We start from the raw sequence: 24,136 nt of genomic DNA, 5'->3' as shown, positions 1-24,136 counted from the left end.
TAATTGGTTTATTTACAGTAAAAAAAATTGCAGTCTTCACAAACTTTCTTTCTGTTTGTCAGTGGCAGAGGAATACTCAGTTGTTTCCCTAAAGAAATGTGCTTGTTTACTGCCTGGTAATTATATTGTCTCATCTGGCAGAATTTAGTATATGTAAAAGTAGTGGGCTGGTAATGAGAGATTTAAAAATTGCATTTTAAGGAAAAAGTTTTAAAAGTTGACTTTAGATTTAAAAGCAGTAAATAACATTTAAAGCTAGAATTTAGGTATTGATTCAATTTTTTTTTGCCAGTCGTGGGGGCCTGAACTCTGGGCCTGGGTGCTGTCTCTCAGCTCTTCAGCTCAAGGCTAGCGCTCAACCATTTGACACAGCGCCACATCCGGCTTCCTCTGATTACGTGGTGCTGAGGAATTAAACCCAGGGCTTCATGCATGCAAGGCAAGCACTCTACCACTGAGCCACCTTCCCAGCCCCTCAATTTTTTTTTTTAGGTCCTGAATGTGAAATGATTATTAGATACATAAAGAATGACTTCGAATTTACAAAAGTAGGCTTAATGGAGAAAGCTGCCTTATTCTAGTGTTGTAGAAATAAGGCAGAGCAGAAAGTATATTTCGAGGTCTTGGGATCATCGTTGTATGTGGAGCCTCCCTGGTTAAGATAGATGTTTTAAAAAAATTCATTTGGTTTTCCTTTATTTTTTTTCTTTTTCTTTTTGTGGGCAGTCAGAATATACTTAAATGATTTTAAAGTGAATTCTTTTTCCGGTAATGTTACTTTTTCCCTCATCAAACAGCAAACCGGGGTTTCTGAGAAGGTTGGAATTTCTTTTCTCTGTTATCTGTTACTGTGGTAACAGAATTTGATCTGAACTGATCAAATTTGAATTTCCAGGTTGCTAGGAGACAAGCAGCCTATCTTACAGATACTGGCATAGAATACCTCTTTACCTCTTTATTCTTTGAATGTCTGTATTTCTTAGAATTGCAAAGCTTCCTTTCTGAAACCTGTGTTATGTAGAGGCTTTGATCAAACTCTGGAAATATGAAAGAGGTTAAAAATGTCAAGCTAGGTTTAAAAATTCACTTTTGCTTCTTTCTTGCTGCCAACTTTTCATCTCTCCCTCGTCCCCCACCCCGCAAACCCCCCCATCTTCCTTTGATTGTTGTGAAGAGGCTAAGAATGTCCTTTTTAAGGTGTCCCAGGAACATTTGAATTTCATGTAGCTGTTTATCCCATATGCTTTCATTTACAGAAAAAACTGCCTTAGGTTACAATTCAGTTGTTTTAGGAGTAATTTAAGATTAGATTGCTACATTCAGAATATGTGCCCTCGCCTGGTGGGTTGCTGATGAGAGTATGGTACAAGAATTCACTTGAAGTTGAAGGTTTGCAATATTAACCAGAAAACATTTGTGGGCATCTGGTTTTGAATAGCCAAGAGATTTGGAAATTCAGATGGTCAGTTGAAACTTAATGGATTAGGGAGCTGTAGTTTCTATTATGACCCATCAGGCCCTCTGTTGTCCTGTTCATGATAGGATCTTTGCAACCCCATGGTTTCAAGATGGTGTGTATTTTACAAGTTCCTCTGAATAATTATGATAATACTGAATCTGGGATCAGATCCTTAAATTGGTTACATCAGTAACTATTCTTTAAAGATTACAGACTCCCATTCACCACCACTTCAACTTTTAAACCAATAGGGTCCAGGGTCCATTGTCACACTGGAAAAATGAAATATGTCTTTGTTTCATGGCAGTGACTTGACTTGACTGCCCATAACATCAATAGCAGGCATACATAACTTTTCAGTGTCAGCTGTTTAAACTAAAGGGGCTTGGAACTTGTGCCAGAAGACTCTGCTAGCATTTCCAAGGCCCAAAAAAAGGAAGCAGCATGAAATAATTAAAGATGTGCCACTGAGAAAGTTGCTGGGCTAAGCAAGAGGAAGGTGTATTGACAGGTTCAAACCTTAGGCTTGTAAAACTTAATGATTTCTGATTTAGTTTTTGTGTGTGCACAGAATTCTGTATATAAGTGTTGATTTACCAATAATTTCACTTTGTCCTAACAGATTATTTATAAATGATAAATATTCCTTACAGAAATGAAAATTAGAATACACATATGAATATAAACATTCCCTTATACCTCCTCCATTGTCTAGAGAACAGTGTTGAATTGTAGATATCTATCATTCTAGATCATCTTTCCGTTTTATGTCTTGTTAAAATGGAAAGTATATGATACATGCTGATCGCAAAATTTGCTGTTTCACCTTAGAATATATGTATTTTTTCATTTTTTTGTTTACTTATTTATGAATTATTTATTTTTTAAGCCAAATTACATTTTATGTAGCCCAGACTGGCCTTTAATTCTAGATCCACAGCCTCCCAACTGCTTGGGATTACAGCTGTGTGCCACAACATCCAGCTTTCACTACCATTTGTATCTATTTTTTTCTTTTTGTCTGGTTATTTCCATAGAATAACTTCTTGGGAATAGGGTTTTTTAAAACAGAATTTATGCAACTGAAGACTTCCAAAACACACTGCCAAAAAACTTTCTATAAAGGCTGTTCTAGTTTTCACATTCGTATCTTTCTGATTGTCTTTTTTACATGCGTTAAGATTGGAAATTTTTGTTTAGTTGCAGAATGAAGAAGAACCTGGAGAACCTGAACAGGCTGCAGGTGATGCTCCTCCACCTTACAGCAGCATCTCTTCAGAGAGTGCAGGTAAGCAGGACAGGTGATCACTGAACTCTTTAGCTAGCACTGATGGGCTTGCACATGTTTATTGGTATTTGCCTTCACATCAGCTTCCATAAATTGTCTTTGATCATATTTTACCTGTTGCTCTTTTGATCTGGAAAACAGATAAAAGGCAGCTCAGACTGCCTTTGCACCATAGTCCTCAGATCTCAGCCTCTCCTGAGTAGCTAGGACCACCATGGGCACCCGGCTTCTGTGTGACTTTTTATAGAGGTCAGTTTCATTCCAGCTGATGCAGTGGTAAGGAAATTGAAATTCATGAACTGGATGATGACTTGATCTTTCCTTTTTATAGTTTCTCTTTTTGATGTTTTGCCATTTATGACCCTGGTACCTATAACCAGCAATGTGGTAGGAAAAGTGAATAGAAATTGAACCCAGAGTTTTTAAACATGCTAGGCAAAGTGTTCTACCACAGAGCTAAGCCCTTTTTATTTTTCATTTCAAGACAGAAACTCTCTATAGCCACAACTGTCTTCAAACTTGTCCTCTTGCCTCACTTTCTGAGTAGCTGAAACTATAGGTATATACCACTGTGCCAAGAGATGCTTATAAATTTTTAACTAAAAAATAATCTCCCAACACTTTAATCCTGTTCCTCATAGATTAAACTTCCTTGGCCAGTCTTTTCTTCTTACTTTCTGTCAGATTGTATCTTGGGTTTTCATGAATATGTGTAGAAGGGATGAGGAAGAAGAAAGTAATATCAGCAGAGTAACTCTTAATCACTAGAGTTTCCTCAAAGTTAACCAGTTTGCGTAGAACTTCTTCCATACCCTCTGAGTGGCTATATGCCACTACTGAACTTAGCCTGCTTCCAGGATAAACAGGGAAGTTGAAGCAATTATTTGTTGCTGTAGATTCCTAACAGCCTCCAGATCCTTTCCAAGACAGCTTGTGTCCACTGATAAAGAGAGAGAACCTATTGATAGTCTTTGTCTGAGGCTGCCATTATAATTAAGTGGAAGACTGGTCAGTTTTACCTCCATTTTGGCCTCTGTTTATCTGAACTCTGCTATTTGTCTCCTTATATTTCTGTCTCCCTGTGCTGGTTATAATTGCTTTATTAGGAGTACCTGAAACCAACTCTGCTAATATAAATGAGATTTTGGAAAAATTCTAGGTCATCTCCTAGAATCTAAAACAAAAAGTTTTCTAGCAAGTAAGGCCCTGGGGTTGATCTCTAGCACAGGAAACAAAACACTTGAACACTAAGACTTGGAAAATAAATCACAGTTTACTTTCTCTTTGGCCAGACCATAAATACTGGCCTTCCATTGAATATACTAAGTGAAAACTACAACTCATTAGTAAGAATTTGGATTTTCTATCAGACATGTTGGCTTATACCTGCCATGAGTGATTATATGTCAAGGTCAGCCTGGGCTAAAAGTTTCAAGCATGGTAGTATGTACCTGTCATTCCAGCTATGTGGGCAGTGTAAATAGGAGGATGGCTTTTGATCTTATTTGAAAAATAAGACCTTATTTGAAAAGTAACAAAAATTAAATTGGCTAAGGGGATAACTTAAGTGCCCTGAGTTCAAATCCCAGTACTTAAAAAAATGATTTCCTAATTTATTAATGATAAAGAGTTTTTTTGTTTTTTGTTTTTGCCAGTCATGGTACCTGAACTCTGGGCCTGGGTACTGTCCCTCAGCTCTTCAGCTCAAGGCTAGTGCTCTACCAATTGAGCCACAGTGTCACTTGCAACTTTTTCTGCTTACGTGGTACTGAGGAATCAAACCCAGGGCTTCATACATGCAAGGCAAGCACTCTACCAATGAGCCACCTTGCCAGCCCCGATAAAGAGGTTATTTTTTTTTAAATCTTTGCTAGCTAGATCCATTAGCATGTAATATAATATTTTCCCTGAGTAGTATCTTGAGTTCCTATCATCTATAGTTGTAAAACTTTCAACCATGGCAACAGAATTTTTTTTTTCAAATACTTCTCTGCCTTATTCACTTACTCTGCCTCATTCACTTACATCTTATCCTCTTTTTTTTTCTTTATGACTTAGGGATTACAACTAGCAGTAGTCTGTGGTAGATATCTCATTCAAAGATTTACAAAGATGCCTTTATTCATTGAGATGTGTAGTGCTAGCTCAGTTTTCATATCCACCATTCCGCTGTCTCCAGAAGGTTTGTCCTGTTTCTGCCAACATGCTGCCCCTTCACTTTTTCTTGGCTTTCTCTGCTGTGGCCTGAGTAAAAGCAAACTGTTGCTGGAATACAGGTCTAAGGATTGTCTCTTGGATATAGTCATTGGGATTTGTAGTATTTCATATTAATATTCAAAGGCCTTGGAACTAGAAAGAAAAAGAAGTTTACTTCCTATTTTCTGTTGAGCCGTTAGAATTCTAAATAAGTGATTTCAGCGGGGTACCGGTGGCTCACGCCTGTAATCCTAGCTACTCAGGAGGCTGAGATCTGAGGATCTCGGTTCAAAGCCAGCCTGGGCAGGAAAGACCCTGAGACTCCTATCTCCAATAAACCACTCAAAAACCGGAAGTGGTGCTGTAGCTCAAGTGGTAGAGCGCTCACCTTGAACTGAAGAGCTGAGGGACAGAGCCCAGACCCAGAGTTCAAGCCCTCTGACTGACAAAAAAAAAAAGTGATTTCAGGAAAATGAGTTTTTATGAATCAGAAATTATTGTCAGCGTTAATGGCTCATAGCTGTAATCCCAGCAACTTAGAAAGAACAGTTTGAGAACAGTAGAAACAAAAAGTTAAGTGAGATCTTTTATTATAATACAGATCAATGGGAGTGGAAATACTGTGATTAAAGAGTAACTGAAAGATTAGAGATAAATAATTGTTCTGTAACTAAATCAGTTACCATTAGTACATCAGAGGAAAAATACATGGTAATAAAATGTAAGTTAAAATGTCAAAACAAATCTGTAAGAAATTAATTTTAAGGCTTTTTCCCTTCTTAAATTTGATTTTCATGTTTATTAATAGAAGAAAACTACAGTTCAGATTTACATGAAAACATATGAAGTAGTTTTTTTTTTTAATTGTTTGAGATGAAATCTTACTGTGCTGCTAGATTTGAGCTCATCCTCTAGCCTCAACTTCCCAAGTATCTGGAATTACAGCTAAGAGCCACCATGCCCATATTCCAATATTAAAATTAAATTTATTTTGAGAACTCACTGGATTTTTTAAAGTATTAGTGTTTCAAAAGAGAAACAAGGATACAAAGGCTGGATTTTAAATATCAAGTGAATAAGTTTGAAACAAATAAGTAAATTTTCTAAATCTAACATTTTAACTGTCTTTTCTTCAGTTATTCTATGTGTAGTTTTAGGGATGTGTCTGGGTTTGTCACATTCAGCTACTCACCAAGTAATTGTGACTTCTGTTTTTTTGCAGTATATTTTGATTATAAAGATGAGTCTGGGTTTCCAAAGCCCCCATCTTATAATGTGGCTACTACGCTGCCCAGTTATGATGAAGCCGAAAGAACCAAGGCTGAAGCCACAATACCCTTGGTTCCTGGAAGGGTAAGTGTAATTTGCCATCTATAGACAGGTAGCTCTGAGGGAACTTACTTACTTTCATTTTCCAGTTTGAGTTATTACCTACGTCTGTATTGATTAGTAAAAGTATAGCTCATTTTAAACAAATACATTTTCTTTTGTGAAATAAACATCCTTCCTCCCCCGAAAATGAAGAGAGAAAGAGTTATAAAGTGAACAGAAAATCCCTAGAGGAGCCTGCTTGTTTTCCCTATACTTTTGCAACTACTACCACCACTTTTTTTTTGTATGTGTGCCAGTTCTAGGGTTTGAATTCAGGGCTTGGGTGCTATCCCTAAGCTTTTTGTCCAAGGCTACTACTTGCCACAGTATACTTCCAGATTTTTGGTACTTTATTAAAGATAAGAGCCTCACTATGTTTCCTTACCCAGACTGGCTTCAAACTGTGATCCTGTGATCCTCAGCCTCCAGAATAGCTAGGGTTATAGGCATGAGCCTCTGGTACCTGGTTATAGCCACTTTCTTAAGTCTTGGGATGGTTGAAACATCTTGGAGCAGGAGATGATTTAGGAAACACAGTGACCTTGTCTTCATTCTGTACACGTCATATCTTGGTGTTATATGTGACTTCCTAGAATGAAACTTACACAAGAGACCTCAATAGTGATCTAGATGAGCCCTTCTAGCATAGTAAGTTCAGATCCTATCCAGCTTTCTGTTGATTTGTTGGGCTGGGAATGTGTAAGTAAACCACAAATTTTAGAGAACTCTTGGCTTTTGATGTTAGTAATAGATTTGATTTAAAAAATATTCACCCAGGTTAAGATTGGTGTAAGTAGCACCTTGGAAGATCTTGAGAAGAGAATACATGCAGGGTGCAGTCGGTACAAATGTAGAGCAGTTAAAGCTTTTTGTTGTAGTCCTGGCAGGAAATGAAGTGAGTGATAAAAATGAGACTAGGCTAGGTACGAATGGCTCATGCCTATAATCTTAGCTATTTAGGAGGCTGAGATCTGCAGATCACGACTGGAAGCCCAGGCACAAAGTCCATGAGACTCTTATCTCCAGTTAACCAGCAAAAAAGCCAGAACTGGAGGCTGTGGCTCAAGTGGTAGAGTACTAAACTTGAACGAAAAAGCTAAGAATAAGAGACAGTACTAGGCCCTGAGTTCAAGCCCCAGGACTGGCACCAAAAAAAAAATCTACCCACGAAACACATCAACAAGACTAGAGGCCATGCAGTTCATGGCATAGGCCCTAGAGATTCCTCAAATTTTATCATAGTAAACTGTAGACTGCACTAACTACAGGAATGAAGTGCCTAACATCCCTGCCTGGTAGAAATAGTTTATCTGCCCAATCTAGGCCGACCCCATGGGTGTCAATATCAAGGACAAACTAAGAATCTTCATGGAGCTTGTTGTCTAAGGTCAAGGGAGTCATATTGAGAGCCTTTAAGACATTTAGCACTGTGCGTAATTGTTAGCTATATTTTGTACATTTCCAATCCACACAGTATTACCTTCATTTTACAGGTGTAAATATTTATAGATCCAATAAAATGAAGCAATTTGTCAAATGTCACTTGGCTAATAAATAGCAGAACTAAGGGTCAACCCTGATAATCTAGACTCCAAAGTCCATCCTTATATGTTTGTTTCACTGTGCTTTGCAGACTTGTTAGATATGTGGCAAATGAGCTAGTAGGAGATTTGATTAGGCTGAACACAGAACTCTTCAGAATTCTTTTATTTGACTAATGTACATATTTAGGAGCTTCTTAGGATTCTATTATTCAGCATACTCATATAGTACATTTGTACATAAAGCATAGATCGTTATACAGAATTTAGCATACAGCCAGAGTGAAAGGGTCATCAGTGCTTTTTTATCTCTGTTACACAAGAGCAGTGACGTCAAGAACTGTGACTTTCTTTTGTGGATATTAGAAAGGCAACTTTGCAAAAATTTTAAACATTAATAAAACATAAATGTCCTTTGATGGGGCCATTCCAATCCTAGTAATTCATCTTAATGAGAGAAATACACAATTTTACACAAAGATATTGATTACAGCAACATATAGAAGCATCATAAAGCTTCTAATAATGATAGGGGATTAGTAAAAAATAGAGTATGCTTCAACTATACAAAATATAATAAGCAGCCATTAAAAATGTTTGAGTAATATGGCTGTATGGTGATGTTTATATCGAGTGGAAAATCCAAGTTGCAAAATCAGATATGCAGCCTGATACCAGTTGTTATACAGACCCAGCTATTCAGCCACATGAAGTTGCTAACTTAAGTGGATAGATCACAAGCTATTTCTTTTATGTTTTATACATGGTGGGAAATGGGACTTGTAGTGGGCCTGGAGGTCTTGATATTATTGTTTTTCTTTATTATTGTTGTTTGTTCTTGGTGGTACTGGGGTTGAGCTCAGAGATTCTGTTTCTTAAGCCATGCCTATAGCCTAGACTTGGAGTTTTGTTGGATAAGAACATTGCAGAAGACAAAAGCCTTAGCAGATAGAAATTCAAGTACAAGTCAATTCAGTTCTATGAATGTAGTAATTGGTTTTATTTGAGTGCAAGGAGTTTGTTAAAGGAGATATGATCAAAACTGTTATTTGTAGAATCCCTGAAATGCTAGGTGGAGACAATGAAATTTAGTATATAGGATATGGTTTGTGTAGTCCTTTGCTGGTTTTGAGCAGCAAGCTCTGGTTATAGTGTGTGTGCTTGTAATTCTAGCTCTTGGAGATGGAGATAGTATCAAGGTTTGAGGTCAGCCCAGACATAAAGTTAGCAAAATCTTATCTCATAAGCAAGTTGGTCTTAGTAGTACTCATTGTAAGACCAGGTACTCAGAGGTAGAGGTAGAAAGATCACAGTCTGAGGCCACCCTGGGCAAAGTAGGAGACCCTATCTGAACAAGAGACTACAAGCAAAACAGGACAGCAGGTGTAGCTGAAGTGGCAGAGTACTTGCCATTCCCTGAGTTCAGTCACCAGTACCACCAAAAAGAAATAGGGGTTTGACCAGGAATATGAAGGGACTAATGGCATTAACCTAGCAAAACTTACAGGAGTAATTGTGATAGATGCCAAGGATGGGAAGAATAGCTCAAAGGCATTTTTAAGTATTACTAGAAGTTACTTGCATACATTTTTTTGCAATATATCTTTGGAGTAGTTATGTTAAAAGCAGAATATTTTTCTCATTTGTTGAAACCTTCAGCTAATATTGAATCAGAATACTAGACATTTAATATTTAAAGAAATAACTATAAAACAAATGCATTCTTATAAAAATTTGAAATAGTGGAGGGGGTGTTTAAAGTTAGAAAAGGGAGCTGTCAGTGCCACTTACCCTTTGTGTAGTTCCCACTCTTTAAGGGAAGCCCTGGAAACAGTTTGGTATGAATTTTCTCAGCACTTTTTCTGTGCAGAACAAGTTTTAGTTGCGCCCAATTTTGTTTTCCTTTCAGAAATCTTCACTTCTCACATTATGTTATATTTAGTTACTGTTAAATATGTGAATACACATATTGAAAAGCATGTTCACAAATGTTGTGTCATGTTCCTTCTATTTTTATATCTTCAGTGTTTGGTTTTCAAGTTAGAATGGGAGGTGGGTGTATTTCAGACTGTTACCAATACAAACAAATGCTTCCAGATCTGAGCAGTGTAGATTATTGATATGTAGTCATGTTGTCCTTTCTGTGTGTGTGAGCCAGTTTCAGCTGTATTTTCCATGCTATTTTTTTCATTGATATCATAGTTCAATGATAGAGCTTATGCTTAATTAGTATGTGCAAGATGCTGGATTTAATCCCGGCACCAAAAATAAGTAAGTAGGTAGGTAGGCAGGCAAGCAGCAGGCAGGCAGGCAGGCAGGCAGCAAACAGACAGACAGACAAGACAGACAGACAGACAGACAGACAGGAATATGGGTTATCAAATAAAAATTTCATTTAGAAGACTATGGAAAAAATTATTTATGATCTTATATCTTTTATTTACAATGCAGAATGAAATTTTTAAAAATATTTTTTGAACCTTTGATGCTCAGAGTTTTAAATTGAGCCATAGCAATAAATTTTCTTTTATTTGTTCCTTATTTTATTTCTCTTTGTATCAGTTCTTTGCCCAAAAGTCATTAAGAATTAACCTACTGTTTTTCTTTTCTTTTAGGATGAAGATTTTGTGGGTCGGGATGATTTTGATGATGCCGACCAGCTGAGGATAGGAAATGATGGGATTTTCATGTTAACTTTTTTCAGTAAGTATATATATACACAGAGCAGAGTTGCTCCATACCAATCTTGCTCCGTACCAAACTAAGTGCTTTGGATTAGTATATGGAAAGTACAATTAAAATAGTCGTAAGAATGCTGCATTTGTACATGAGCTAAACCTCATCTTCCAGATCTCCAGAAGTCCTTGGCATGATTCCTCCTCATACTCATGTACACAGGGTTGAATTGCCCTTGTCTGATAAATTTTGTTCTGCAAGTTTGTTTTCTGACAGCTCAGAGTCAGCCAGGTTTTTCCTCTCTGATGTTTGACCCTATTATCTTTTATGTACCTCACTTAGAGGTAAGCAGCTAGCCAGGTGGCCCACACCTGTTATCCTAGCTGAGAGCTGAGGATCACAGTTTGAAACCAGTCCTGGAAAGAAAGGCCGTAAGACTCTTATTGCCAATGAACCACCAGAAAACCAGAAGTGGTGCTGTGGCTCAAAGTGGTAGAGTGCTAGCCTTGAGCTAAATAAAAAAACTCAGTGACAGCGCCCAGGCCCTGAGTCCAAGTGCCATGACTGACCCTCCCAAAAAAAGTGGCCAGCTATGTGCTGTATTGAAACATCAAGGAAAGGGGCCAAGTATGGGACTCATACCTGTAATCCCAGCTACTTGGGAGGTAGAGACAGGAAGATTAAGGTCAAGCCAGCTTAGAGAAGACCCTGTCTGAAAGAGACTGAAGCAAAAAGTATTGGGGATATGGTTCAAGTGCTCCTAACTTCAAACCCTAGAATCACCAAATAAATAACCACCAATGACTAAAATCTATAAAGAAAATACAGTACTTATAGAGATGATGTTATGTAAATTGTCAGTTCACAGAGCACAGGAGGATAAGTAGCTTGAATCAATATTTTTAAAATGTCTGGTCTTTTTTTTTTAAGTTTAGTGTCCCAAGTCATTTATTATTATTATCATTATTATAATTATGATTATTATTTTATCAGTTGTGGGGCTTGTACTCAGGACCTGGATGCTGTCCCTGAGCCTCTTTGTGCTCAAGACTGGCGCTCTACCACTTGAGCCACAGTGCCACTCCTAGTTTTTGTGTTGTTAATTGGAGACGAGTCTCACAGGGCTTTTTCTGCTCTGACTGACTAGGATTACAGGCATAAAACACCTGGCTCCCAAGTCATTACCTACTGAAATATGTAACACCAAATAGTACAAGTCATATGTATACAGTTTGTTGAGCAGTGAGGCACTTTCAACAATAGATAGAAGTGCATGTAATAATGAAAAACTTGATTTTAACAGAGGATATTTTTGCTTTTAGGGAGGAGGGCTCTTGGGAGAGGAACAGGGAGAGTTGTAAAGGGCTGGCTATCTTTTATCCTGGTGAAAGGGTTTTAAGCAGAGGCATTGTTCTTTGACTAGGGACCTCATTTTCCCATCTGCTTTTCTAGTGGCATTCCTCTTCAACTGGATTGGCTTTTTCCTGTCTTTTTGCCTGACCACCTCAGCTGCAGGAAGGTATGGGGCCATCTCAGGATTTGGTCTCTCTCTAATTAAGTGGATCCTGATTGTCAGGGTAAGTGGTATGATGGAAAAAGTAAATTGTGAAGAGATAGTGATAAAATTATATTGAATATTTGACTTTTTATTGGCATTGAGTTATCCTAACATTTAAAATAATACTTTGTTTTTGTTCTGGTTTCATGATGAAATTGAACCCAAATGATTTTCAAATGATTCCTGACCACAAGGTTTGTAGTCAAAGCTAGTGAGTATTGGTCTACAGTGATCCTTCACCTGTCTAGGTAGCTATGTTCCAGAGACCCCCACGAACGGTGAAAATACAGGAAGTAGTAGCATTATACATTCATCCCTCACTGTATCTCAGTTCACTTATTGCTACTTTGTGGATTTTCAGCTATTGTAGGGATCTCTGCACCGTAACTTCTGTGGTAGGTGAGGATCACGATGTGTTTTTTTGGCTTTGAACCATGATCCTCAGATCTCAGCCTCCCGACTAGCTAGCATTATACACATAAGCCACTGGCACCTGGCAGGAAACACTTTTGAATGTAACAATAACGTAAGTTCCTAATGGCTTAGAAAATCAGAGAAACAGTAGAGGGAAAGGTCTGTATCTCTCATGAGAACAAGTGCTGACACAGAGGTTAACTAATTTTCAGCATCATCAGAGACAGCTGACTTTTCAGTAATTTGCTCTTAATTTCGGTTCCCTTGGGGTTAAAAGATGGTGTTTTCAAGTATCACACTGAAACACAACAGCACTCCATAGAAAAGTGAAAACTACAGATGCTTCTTGATTTATACAATGGGGTCATGGCTTAATAAATGTATTGTAAGCTGAAATATTGCGTTGGTCCATTTAACCCACTTAGCATCATAGCTAGTACCAAGTTCACTGAACCTACAAGTTGTTTCCTCTGCATTTGTATCACTGACTACATGCTGTGGCTCACTATCACCCAACACCCTGAGAGAACATCATACCACATGCCACTATCTTGAGAAAAGGTCAAAATTCCAGGAATAGTTCCTGAAAAATGCATATTGCTTTTATACCATTGTAAAGTTAAAATTCTGCCCAGTGCCATCTGTATTCCCCTTCCTTTTTTCTATTTTTCTTTTCTTTTCTTTTTTTTTGGGGGGGGAGGGTTGGTCGTGGGGCTTGAACTCTGGGCCTGAGCACTGTTCCTCAGCTCTCAAGGCTAGTTCTCTACTACTTGAGCTACAGTGCCACTTCCGGTTTTCTGGTGGTTTATTGGAGATAAGATTCTCACGGACTTTCCTGCCTGGGCTGGCTTTGAACCGTGATCCTTAGATCTCAGCCTCCTGAGTAACTAGGATTACAGGCTTGAGCCACTGGCGCCCAGCCTCTTCCTTTTTTTCTTTAAGAGCAAAGAAGTGTTTCTAGAAACCTTAATTCAAATTGGTAGAATGACACCTTGTACTCATTCCTAACCCAGTTACTGGCATGGGATTACAATGAGCCATGGGATTACAATGATGTACATGATAAAGTTTCCAGGTCAGGCCATGAACAAATGGGGCCTTATTAGAAAGGAGGCAGTGGTATCAGCCAAATAGTTGTCTTATTCAGTTGCACTGAATAAGCAAAGTAAAACTATTACTTGCACATATTTTTAGAAGAGCAAATACAATGTGGTCAAAATAAAAAAGGGGCTTAGGGATGTAGCTCGTGGTAAATTGTCTGCCCAGCATGCTCAAGGCCTTGGGTTTGATCCCTAGGACTGCAGAAGGAAAAAAAGAAAACTACTTGTATATTTTCAGAACCAAGAATTCATAACTATTCATAATTAAAAATTGCCTTTCTATGAAAAGAAATAGATTTATATTTGTCATAACTTTCACAACACTTGTATATTTAAGACCTTTGTAAGACACAAATACAGTAATGGTATAACAACATGAGTCCTTAAAGTTAATATGTGAATTTATGTTTGTTAAGCTGCTAAAAGTATTTGCCTTGTTTTCAGTTTTCGACCTATTTCCCTGGATACTTTGATGGTCAGTACTGGCTCTGGTGGGTGTTCTTGGTTTTAGGTAAGTGCTTTTAACATAAGAAAAGGAGAGAAGTGGTTTTATTAAATTTGATACAACTAAAATTACAGTATATTTGTATGTTACTTAATATATGTATCAATTAAAAGTATAATTTTTGGAGCTAGGGATATGGCTCAAGAGGTAGAATACCTACCTAGTAAGTACAAAGCCCTGAGTTCAAACCCCAGTATAATTTTTAAAATGTTTTTTTCCTGAAGAGTAAAGTATTGTCACTATTAGAGTAACAACCCATTTACACATACATATCTCCATTGTGATCAATGGGGCATACTGGTAAAATGACTAGTCTGTTGATGTTTTTCCTTTTGTGAGTTATTGCCACCCTAAAGGTTTCACAAACTCAGCCTTAGATTGCTTGACATATTACGAACAATTGAAGTAGCTCCTGAGTATATATCTCATCATGTCTGGTTAGATCTGTCAGCGGGTAACAGAAAACATAAAAATTTTGTTAGACTTAACTTCAAGTTATGTCTAAACCAGTTTAGTTTTGGGATTCTTTGAAAGAATAAGAATTATATTTTGTGCACGGCTTGTTTTTTCAGCTTGGAGATCAAACTCAGAAGCTAGTACACAACTAGGCAAGCACTCCACCTCTCAGTCCAGCCCAGAGAGTAAGAAGTGTTTTATAGAGGGAGAGGCTTTACAAAACAAAACTCTCTCTCTCTCTCTCTCTCTCTCTCTCTGTCTGTCTCTGTCTGCCTCTCCTCTCTTTTTCTCTACTTTTCAAGTTTTCAGATTTTTTATCTTAAATTTTACTCTCTGTACAATGGAATAAAATTTTTAATGGGGGCTCTTCACTATTTATAAAGAAAAGATATATGAAATAAGAGATCAGTATCATTGCCATAATTCTACAAAGTAATAACAAGGCTACCGTATAGCTCTTATATGATTGCCTCACTGTGCGTCTGTGACATTGCTCTGAACTTTTTGGTTGCTTCCTTTATTAAGGTGGTGATACTGCTGCTAAGGCGTCTGGCTGGCCCAGCCTATACCTATGCCCAGCAGGGGCTCATTACAGTCAGGACCTGCCTTGCTCAGCTGACAGAACTATATGTTTCTGATCCTAGATTTGACTTAGAAGTATAAGTCATTCGTCACATCGTTTCTACCCTCCTCCCCCAACAGCATCATCCATTCTACTGTTGGTTGAAATGTCATTTGAGAAAGAGAAAGTAATTATATTCCTTGCTTTGATTATTCAGAAGTATAGTAATAAAAAGTACTGATGAGTTATTTAGGGAGGATAAATCCTTGGCTTGTTTATTTTTTATGATATAATCTAAGAGAAAGTCGGGTTCACGGTTATCGCTGAGGCAGAACACTTTTCTAGCATGCTTAAGGTACTAGGTTAGATTCTCAGCACCACCAGGAAAAAGTAAAACGTAGAGGGGCTGGGAATGTGGTATAGTGCTTGCCTAGCATAGATAAAGCCCTGGGTTCGATTCCTCAGTACCATATAAACAGAAAAAACCATAAGTGGCACAGTAGCTTAAGTGGTAATGCTAGCCAGGGACAGTGCCCAGGCCCTGAGTTCAAGTTCCAGGACTGGCAAAAAAAGAAAAAAACCTGAAGTTAAACCAAACTAAATAAGCCAAATAAGAGACAGTAAGTATATTTTCCGATTGATTGTGGCATAGATTACTTAAAAAGTGAATGCATTGAACTTCTTTTATAAATTGAAATTCATAGCAAAATTGGCCTGAGCTGAGCTGGCTTGTAGCTGATTCCATGTGCTCTCCATTTCAGAAGGCTTCCCCTAACCACTTTGTTTGAAGGGGTTGTACAATTTTGTGTTTTTGGTGCAAAACAGAATGGTGTTAAATGAGCTTGGCACCATGACTCTTGGTTATTTCCCCCAATCCTTCCTCCTATTTGGGTAAAGAGAGTTTTTCACCCTGACTATATTGTAAAAAGTGTCCAGAAGTGCCTAGAGCTTGGAAAAGAAAGGAGGGAGCAGGTGAGTGGAGTTGACTGTTGAGGAGTACAGGTTTTTAGAGGCGTTATTGTGATTATTCGTAGCTATACAAGCTATAAAAATATTCATTTATTGTACATAGTGTTTAAAATCTGATAAGATCGCCAGGTGCCAGTGGCTCACGCCTGTAATCCTAGCTACTCAGAAGGCTGAGATCTATGGATCATGGTTCAAAGCCAGCCCAGGCAGGAAAAGTCTGAGACTTTTATCTCCAATAAACCATCAGAAACCCTGAAGTGGCACAGTGGCACAAGTGGTAGAGTGCTAGCCTTGAGCTGAAGAGCTGAGGGACAGTGCCCAGGCCCAGAGTTCAAGCCCCATGACCAAAACAAAACAACAACAACAAAAAAAAACCGGTTAAGACTCTGAGTCCATCTCTGAAGGAGGAGGGTCAGTGTGAGTTTGCATTGGAGGGGAGCATCACTACCCTTTGGACTGTTTTGACAAGGTGCAAACTGTACAGTTAAAATCAGTTTTAATTGAAAGAGCGGAACACTTGCTATAATAGATAAAGGGGTGCTGACATCTAGTGGACAACATTATGTACTGTTGGCAGAAGAAGAAATCTCACAAGAAAGTTAGATTTTTTTCTTTCTTTTTTAAGAAAACCATGGTTGTTAATTTGGCCTCTTTGTGTAATTAATTAAAGTGCTTTTGGACTTGATAAGGCCTCCAAAGGTGAACATTTGTCCTCATTTAATTTTTACTTCATTTTCAGACAGATTTGATTTTTAATAAGCAAAAAAAGGACATTTGGCTCTTGAGATTATGCTATCTCATTGAGTAATGGATAGTTTAATACAAAGATCCCTTGGAGATTCTGGAGGAAATTGTTCATATTTTAATAGCCTGTAGCAGAAAAATGTAAAAGTATTTCTATCAGAAGGGATATTTCTGGGGAAGGGACTTAACATGGAAATCATAAATTCATTCTCGATTTTTTTTATTAGGTTTTCTCCTGTTTCTCAGAGGATTTATCAATTATGCAAAAGTTCGGAAGATGCCAGAAACTTTCTCAAATCTCCCCAGGACCAGAGTTCTCTTTATTTATTAAAGGTATTAAAAAAAAAAAAGTTCTGTTCCCAGTTTGCTCATGTGATTCACTGCAGATTTCCATTCAGTTTTTTCTTTTTAATTGTGAAAATACCATACAGAGGGGTTACAATTACATGGGCAAGGTAATGAGTACATTTCTTATCAAGCATTGTTGCCTCCTCCTTTGTTATCCATTCAGTTTTTGAGTAAGGATCTGTGGTAAGGCACCCAGGGAAGATAAGAAAGACACAGCTTCTGCCTTTTTTTGCAGTTTTTAGTTTAGTAAGGGGAGGGAATTACAAAAGCTAGTTTGTAAAGGCAAACTATTTTATGTTTTACAGTGAGGGAGAAGCAAGGGTCTTAGTAGTCATCAGAAGGTCTAGTACATTGATTGCTTGATTAAATCTTGCACCTTTAACAGTGTTCATGGTAATAACATTTCCAGATGACAACATTCAGAAGGAACCCTCCAGGCCCAAGTACTCTTCTCTCATTTAGAACTCCCTAACCCCCCTCTGCAGTGAGAAGAGACTGGAAGAATTCCTTTTGCTTGGGCTACTGATAAGCCCACCAAGGTCTTTATCTCTTAAAATTAATTGTTGTGCCTTTCTTGGCACCTTTCTTCATGTTTATACCCAGATAGTCATTCTGATGGTGAGGGAGGTCAAATCCAAGGGAAGGAAGGGGAGAAAGGAACTTTCTTACCTGAAACAGGAAATAAAAGCTCTGCCAAGGTTATTTGGTTCACACATAGCTTTCCCTAGAGCTCAACTCTAGCTTAACATCAATCCACAACCAGTAAAGGAAGAGTGGAAGGCCTTGGGGAAGAGAGAATACACCAGAGACCTCTTTGGCAAGACAAACTAGGTCTTTTCAGACTTCGTTCTTTGCTTCCTATGCTTTTGGGGAGCTATGTGAGTGATGGAGTGGAGCCTCGAACACTTAAGAGACCAGTCCAGCAGAACCCCAGGGAAGGCTTTGTAATGCAGTTACACAGCATTTGTGACAAACCTTAAGAGATGGAATTGTTTTGAGCAGGCCCTAAGCCCAAGCCCCACTACTAGAGGAGGAAAAAAAGAATTTTAACTAGTAGATTTCTGGATGGGTTTGTGGGGAGAAATTGGAGGCCAGATGAAGAGCAGAAATAGGGACAGGGAAGTACAAGGGCCTTGGGGAGGACTTAGGAACATAAAGAATTTGGAAGATCAAGGCCCGAAAGCCAGGTGGAATTTGTTCTTAAATGAGTACTGCTTAGCCTGCTTGCAGGCTAAGCTTAGCCATCAAGCTTATGAAGCTGCCTTTATCCCAGTGATATGTTGGCTCAAAGCAGCTAAGCCCATGTGAACTTCTGTATTTACTGTTAGGCATCATGCTTTGTATAGGTAATATATATTGAGTCGAGTTCTCAAGTGTGAAGACTGGTGGCCTCAAGAGATATGATTCAAGAAAATAAAACATACTTAATTTGCCAGGTAATGACAAGCATTGAAAACTTTTAAGCAACAAACTAACATGATGACACCTTAAATTCAACAAAAGATTTTTTCAAGCAGGATATAACAAAGATAACACTAAGAGTTTCCCATGTGTCAGATATTGTGTTAAATATTTTATGTGTTTAATTAGATTACTTAACTAATTAAAAGGTAGCTCAAGCTTGTATTAAAGTAAATTTCTTGAAGAGACTATGTATTTTACACTTATTACTTTTTTTTTTTTTTTTGGTCGGTCATGGGGCTTGAACTCTACCATTTGAGCCACAGCGCCACTTCTGGTTTTCTCACCAGAGAAAGAGATAAGAGTCTCACCAACTTTCCTGCCCGGGCTGGCTTTGAACTTCGATCCTCAGGTCTCGGCCTCTTGAGTAGCTAGGATTACAGGCGTGAGCCACTGGCTTCTGCCTCTGACTTTTTTTTAAAGGGAGGAGCTCACATGTTTAAAAATATGTGGCATGTCATGAATTTGAACTCAGTCACAAGGTCTGGATACAATATACACCACCCCCTGGCATGGACCCTAAGTCCTGCTCTGTGTCTTTGTGTCTGAGACGTCCTAATTTTGAGGGTCTTACAAATAATCTGTGTAGTTTTATTCAGTTCTTGTCATTTTTGTCATCTGCATATCTTATTATACTCAGGTGGTTAGCCCTAGGTTTCACTCTTAGCAAAAGTTATTCTTTGAGGTTACTGTGAGTCCTCTTTTCACTTCTTAAGTCACCTACAGATTCCTTTAGCATTGGTGCTGCTCAAAATATCATGCAGGAACTTATTTTTTATTGTTACTCTGTATGGGTAGTAAATGGTAGCTCTGAACTTCTCAATGGATTAAGAATATCCTTTTGTCTGTTCTCTTCATTATTAAGTTAGGAGGGGATTGCCTACCTTTACTATGTGCTTCTAATGCATACAAATAGTGGTCAGGTGAGGAGAAAGCCTGAGGGTCTTTTAAATGTTTATATGAGTGTTGTAAATTTAAAACAATGCATCTATAGAACTATGATTTGAAGCCAGCAGTCCTTAGTAACAGTTCTGTGGATGGAAGTTAGGAGCTTGGTACACTAATGCTGGATCCTTTAGGTGTTGAGAAAAACATGTGTACAGGTATATGCATAGCCCTCATTGGACAGCATAATAGCATTTATTTGCTTTCCTGCTTCGAGTCAATACCCTGCTTGGTTTGGAACCATTCCTGATATGCCCAGAGGGGATTTGGAGCTCCAGAATTAAGAGACTTGGGGGCTTAAGGCAGTATTTACAATTCCAATGACTTTCTTACTCATTCTCCAGAGATCCCCAGAGGGAACCTGATATAATATCCATAGGATTGAGGGTCCCTCCTCAGTTGAAAGGGATACGACCTCTCCATCTAAATCCAAATGTAGAAAATTTGTTTCTATAGTTCCAAGAAATTTAGTTTAGTTCAGTTAGAGAAGGGGCTGGACACCATCAGATGACATATTAGGGCTTTCTTTTCTTCTGTTGACTCCTAATTTCTTTGATAGTGATAGCCCAAGTGACAGCCTAACCATAAGCTGACTTGTTGCCAGAAAGATCATAGACAGGGAATTTTTTTTTTTAACCAAAAAGCCAGAAGTAGAGCTGTGGCTCAAGTGATAGATTACTAGCCTTGAGCGAAAAAAAAACAACAACAAAACTCAGGGACAGCACCCAATCCCTGAGTTCAAGCCCCAAGACTAGCTCCAAACAACAACAACAACAAAAAACCTGATAAGTATTGAAACTTTTTCTTCTTTACTCAGGAAAAAAGTTCTTAAGACTGCTGCCTTCCCTTATCTGTGAGATAAATGAGAGGTTAGTGTCAGTACCTGTGAGGTGCGACATGGTTGATTGTAACACTACTTGCATTGTACCAAAAACTCTTATAGACATGAAGCAAAATGTATTTAACCATATCTGAAATAAAAGGAAAAGATTTACTTAAAAAAATTATTCTGTCGTAGTATAACTCAGGTTGACATTAACTAGAGATCCTCCTGCTTCAGGTGTACTCCACTATGATCACCTCCTTGGAAAACAGTTTTAGTCCCTGGCATTAATAAGCTAGGAGTCTTTATCATTGAAATATGATCCTATATCCTAGTACACCTATTTTTACTAAAGGACGACATCCTGAAGATAAAGTTTGATTTAGTAGACTGTGTTGTATGATAGCAAGACAGTAGAAATGATATTTCCAGTGGACTTTTTTCTTTAAAAAAAAAAATTCAGTTTAAGAAAGGTATCCGCAGCCCCTAAGTTCTATTTGCCTTGTAGCTTTTGAATGCTGGTGTCTTTGTGATACTTTAGTCAAACGACTCTGAATGGTACCCAGGCTTTATACAGCAGCACCTCTCTAGCCGACTTTCATCTGGAGTCTGTGTGATGATTGAGATTTTACCCTTGGTAACCTGGGTATCCTCTTAGGAGATTTGGAATGACTATTAGTGGCAAGCTTGACTTGGAGGATCTTTAGAACTGTTGATGAAGAAGCAAGGAATGAAGGAGGCTGTCTACGCTTTTGTACGCCATTGTTGCATCTGTTTTCTTCTACTGGTGGAAACTAGAAATAAATGGCTTGGGTTTGTTAGGATTCATTTCAGAAACTTCCATCTGATAATAGTATATAGATTTTCTTTTTGTTTGTTTTTACAGCTTTTAATAAGCCTGTCTCATGTTTCTGCCCAAAAAGTTACCCTTGTATCAGTAACACTGATTTACCAAATACCCTGAATTTGTAATTCAGAAAAATGTTGGACTGTTTTTTCATTAATTTTCTCCAGTATTATAGCTTCTCTGCATTTTGACAGCCTTTTAAAAATGTATGCTTGGTCTGGGAAGGTGGCTCAGTGGTAGAGTGCTTGCCTTGCATGCCTGAGGCCCTGGGTTCGATTCCTCAGCACCACATAAGCAGAAAAAGCCAGAAGTGGTACCATGGCTCAAGTGGTAGAGCTCTTGCCTTGATCTGAAGAGCTGAGGGACAGCACCCAGGCCCAGAGTTCAGGCTCCATAACCAGAATAAAAAAAATAAAATTAACATTAAAAAAATAAAAATGTATGCGGTATTCTATCAAAAGAGAGAAGCTGGGTGCTGATGGCTCACACCTATAATCCTAGCTAGTCAGAGGCTGAGATCTGAGGATCACAGTTCAAAGCCAGTGTGGGCAAGAAAGTCTTTTAGACTCTGACTAGACTCTTATCTCCAGTTAACTACCAGAAAACCAGAAGTGGTACTGTGGCTCAAAGTGGTAGAGTGCTATCATTGAGCAAAAGAGCTCAGGGACAGTGCCCAGGCCCTGAGTTCAAGCCCTACAACCAACAACAACAACAAAAAAGTTTCTTGGTTACAGTAATTTGCAGAGATAAAAAAGGGAGCTAAGGGCCTAGATGGAACTGAGTCCATGCAATTGTTATTCCGAGCTAGGAACTACAAAGTAGTTTCTCAATGAAGTAGTTAATGTATGTTTCTTTCTAGTATTATGGTAGGGATTTACTTGTAATTATTCCAAGTTATTTCTTTGAGCACTAATGAAGTATGTATAGCCTTGGTCTTTAGAGACCCTGATTCAATTACAGGCACTGTGGGGAGAAGTAAGGACATTATTTTGAGACTATGTACTTCAGTCATGCATATTAAAATTAGGAGTTACATATATTTGTTATTTTCAGAGAAACATGCCCTCCAAGTACATTGGTACTTGGTACATTGGTACAGATTTTAAAGAAAATTTGTTCTAAAAATGTATATATTTGTGAAATCTCTGAGCTTAGTCGTTTTTTTTAATATTTGCTATGATCTGTTAAGTATAGCATGAGTTCATTTGCTTCCACTGGATGTCTTGTCTGGTTGGTAAACAGTGGTTGGTAAACAGTAGCATCAGGTATATTTGGAAAATTACCTGTGCACTTGAGTTCTGTCCAAGTTTACAGGGTTAAGTATAGGGTGAAGAATGACTACTTCCATTCTTTTGTTAGAAGAGCTAACAGAATAAAACTTCTGACCTCATGGGATTTTAGAGCAAGCATACCCATTCTTTCTATTTCTGGAGGCCTCGATAATGTTAAGAACTGAAAATGGAATGTCTATTCAGTACTATGAGGTCAGTGTATAGTAATCTTAAAACTATGTTAAAATGCACTTCTCATATCTCCAAACATCCTGTCTTCTTTTGTGACTACATCCTTCTCTTAGCCAAAATAACAAGCTAACTAGAATTTCACTACTCAATATCCTTTTCTGGCAGATGTTTTCTGGCAAGGGCCTTCCTGCGTTTATGAATTCCCTCTCAAGAAGCAAGAGAACACCTGCAGGAAGTGAATCAAGATGCAGAACACAGAGGAATAATCACCTGCTTTAAAAAATAAAGTACTGTTGAAAAAGATCATTTCTCTTTATTTGTTCCTAGGTGTAAAATTTTAATAGTTAATGCAGAATTCTGTAATCATTGAATCATTAGTGGTTAATGTTTGAAAAAGCTCTTGCAATCAAGTCTGTGATGTATTAATAATGCCTTATATATTATTTGTAGTCATTTTAAGTAGCATGAGCCATGTCCCTGTAGTCAGTAGGGGGCAATCTTGCTTTTTTCATTTTCCATTTCAAACTGAATTTGGAATTAAAGATTTTAGTGTAAGATATGTATAAGGCTGATTGTTTTAAAGGGGTTTTCTCAAAAGTTAAGACTTTGGTTATGATTGCATTTCTACCCATAATCCATATTTACTGTTAAAGTTAATCTAGAAATTCATTCAGTTGTACTGTGTGTAAACACCTGAAAGCAAAATCATAGTGCAAAATACATTAAGGTATGATTTAAAAAAAAATGTTCTTAATTGGTAAATAAGCATTCTTTTTTTTGTAGTCTGTATTCAAAACTTTGCAGTACCTGTTTGTTCTGTGGTATGTACCTAAGGAATTTTAAAGTGTTGTCACAGTATAAAATAGAAAGAACAAAGATAAATGCAGTTTAATTATTAAAATGTAATTCTGGACCTATGTATGATTAGAATCCCAGTGGATTAGTTACTAGGAATAAAGAAAGAATTAGCTTGGAACTTTTGAGATGATCCCTAACATACTGTACTACTTGCTTTTACAATGTGTTAGCAGAAACCTATTTGTTATAAATGTAGAATGATGTGCTTTCTGCCCAAGTGGTAATTTACCTTGGTTTGCTATATTAAAACTGTAAATACAACAGAATATTAATAAATGTCTCTTGTGTAGCACCTTTTATTGTACATTAGTGCTTAATTTTTTGGTTTGCATTTTTTGTTGATTGGTAAAAAAAACAGTTGAGGCTATAGATTTCTCATTCCTCCTCCTAATCTTGTCTTAGTTGTTTTAAATTTAGAAGCCACTAGTATATAAAATAATTGTTTGATTTGTTCCATTTTCTACTTATTCAAATGAAATATAGTGAAACAGTACAGCAAGACAGTCTTACTGTATAAAACAGCACTATCACTTAGTATCATGTAAGTAAGAA

General features: G+C 37.7%; 1 protein-coding gene across 2 annotated transcripts in view; it reads left to right on the top strand.

The window, feature by feature from the left end:
* Ndfip1 (Nedd4 family interacting protein 1) overlaps window positions 1–23,881 on the top strand; it is a 113,271-nt gene extending 89,390 nt beyond the window's left edge. For both annotated transcript variants that reach the window (XM_013020403.1, XM_013020402.1), the window contains 7 exons: window positions 2,660–2,747; window positions 6,166–6,296; window positions 10,471–10,558; window positions 11,984–12,108; window positions 14,048–14,114; window positions 17,067–17,172; window positions 22,892–23,881. In XM_013020403.1, coding sequence (XP_012875857.1) covers window positions 2,660–2,747; window positions 6,166–6,296; window positions 10,471–10,558; window positions 11,984–12,108; window positions 14,048–14,114; window positions 17,067–17,170 — 603 coding nt within the window. In that variant the 3' untranslated portion in view covers window positions 17,171–17,172; window positions 22,892–23,881. The remainder of the gene's footprint in view (window positions 1–2,659; window positions 2,748–6,165; window positions 6,297–10,470; window positions 10,559–11,983; window positions 12,109–14,047; window positions 14,115–17,066; window positions 17,173–22,891) is intronic.
* Window positions 23,882–24,136: the final 255 nt, after the last annotated feature.

The sequence above is a fragment of the Dipodomys ordii genome, unplaced genomic scaffold, assembly GCF_000151885.1.
Source record: "Dipodomys ordii isolate 6190 unplaced genomic scaffold, Dord_2.0 Scaffold50, whole genome shotgun sequence".
NCBI lineage: Eukaryota > Metazoa > Chordata > Mammalia > Rodentia > Heteromyidae > Dipodomys > Dipodomys ordii.
The sequence above is the reverse complement of the archived record's forward strand: the minus strand, read 5'-3'. Positions and strand labels throughout refer to the sequence as shown.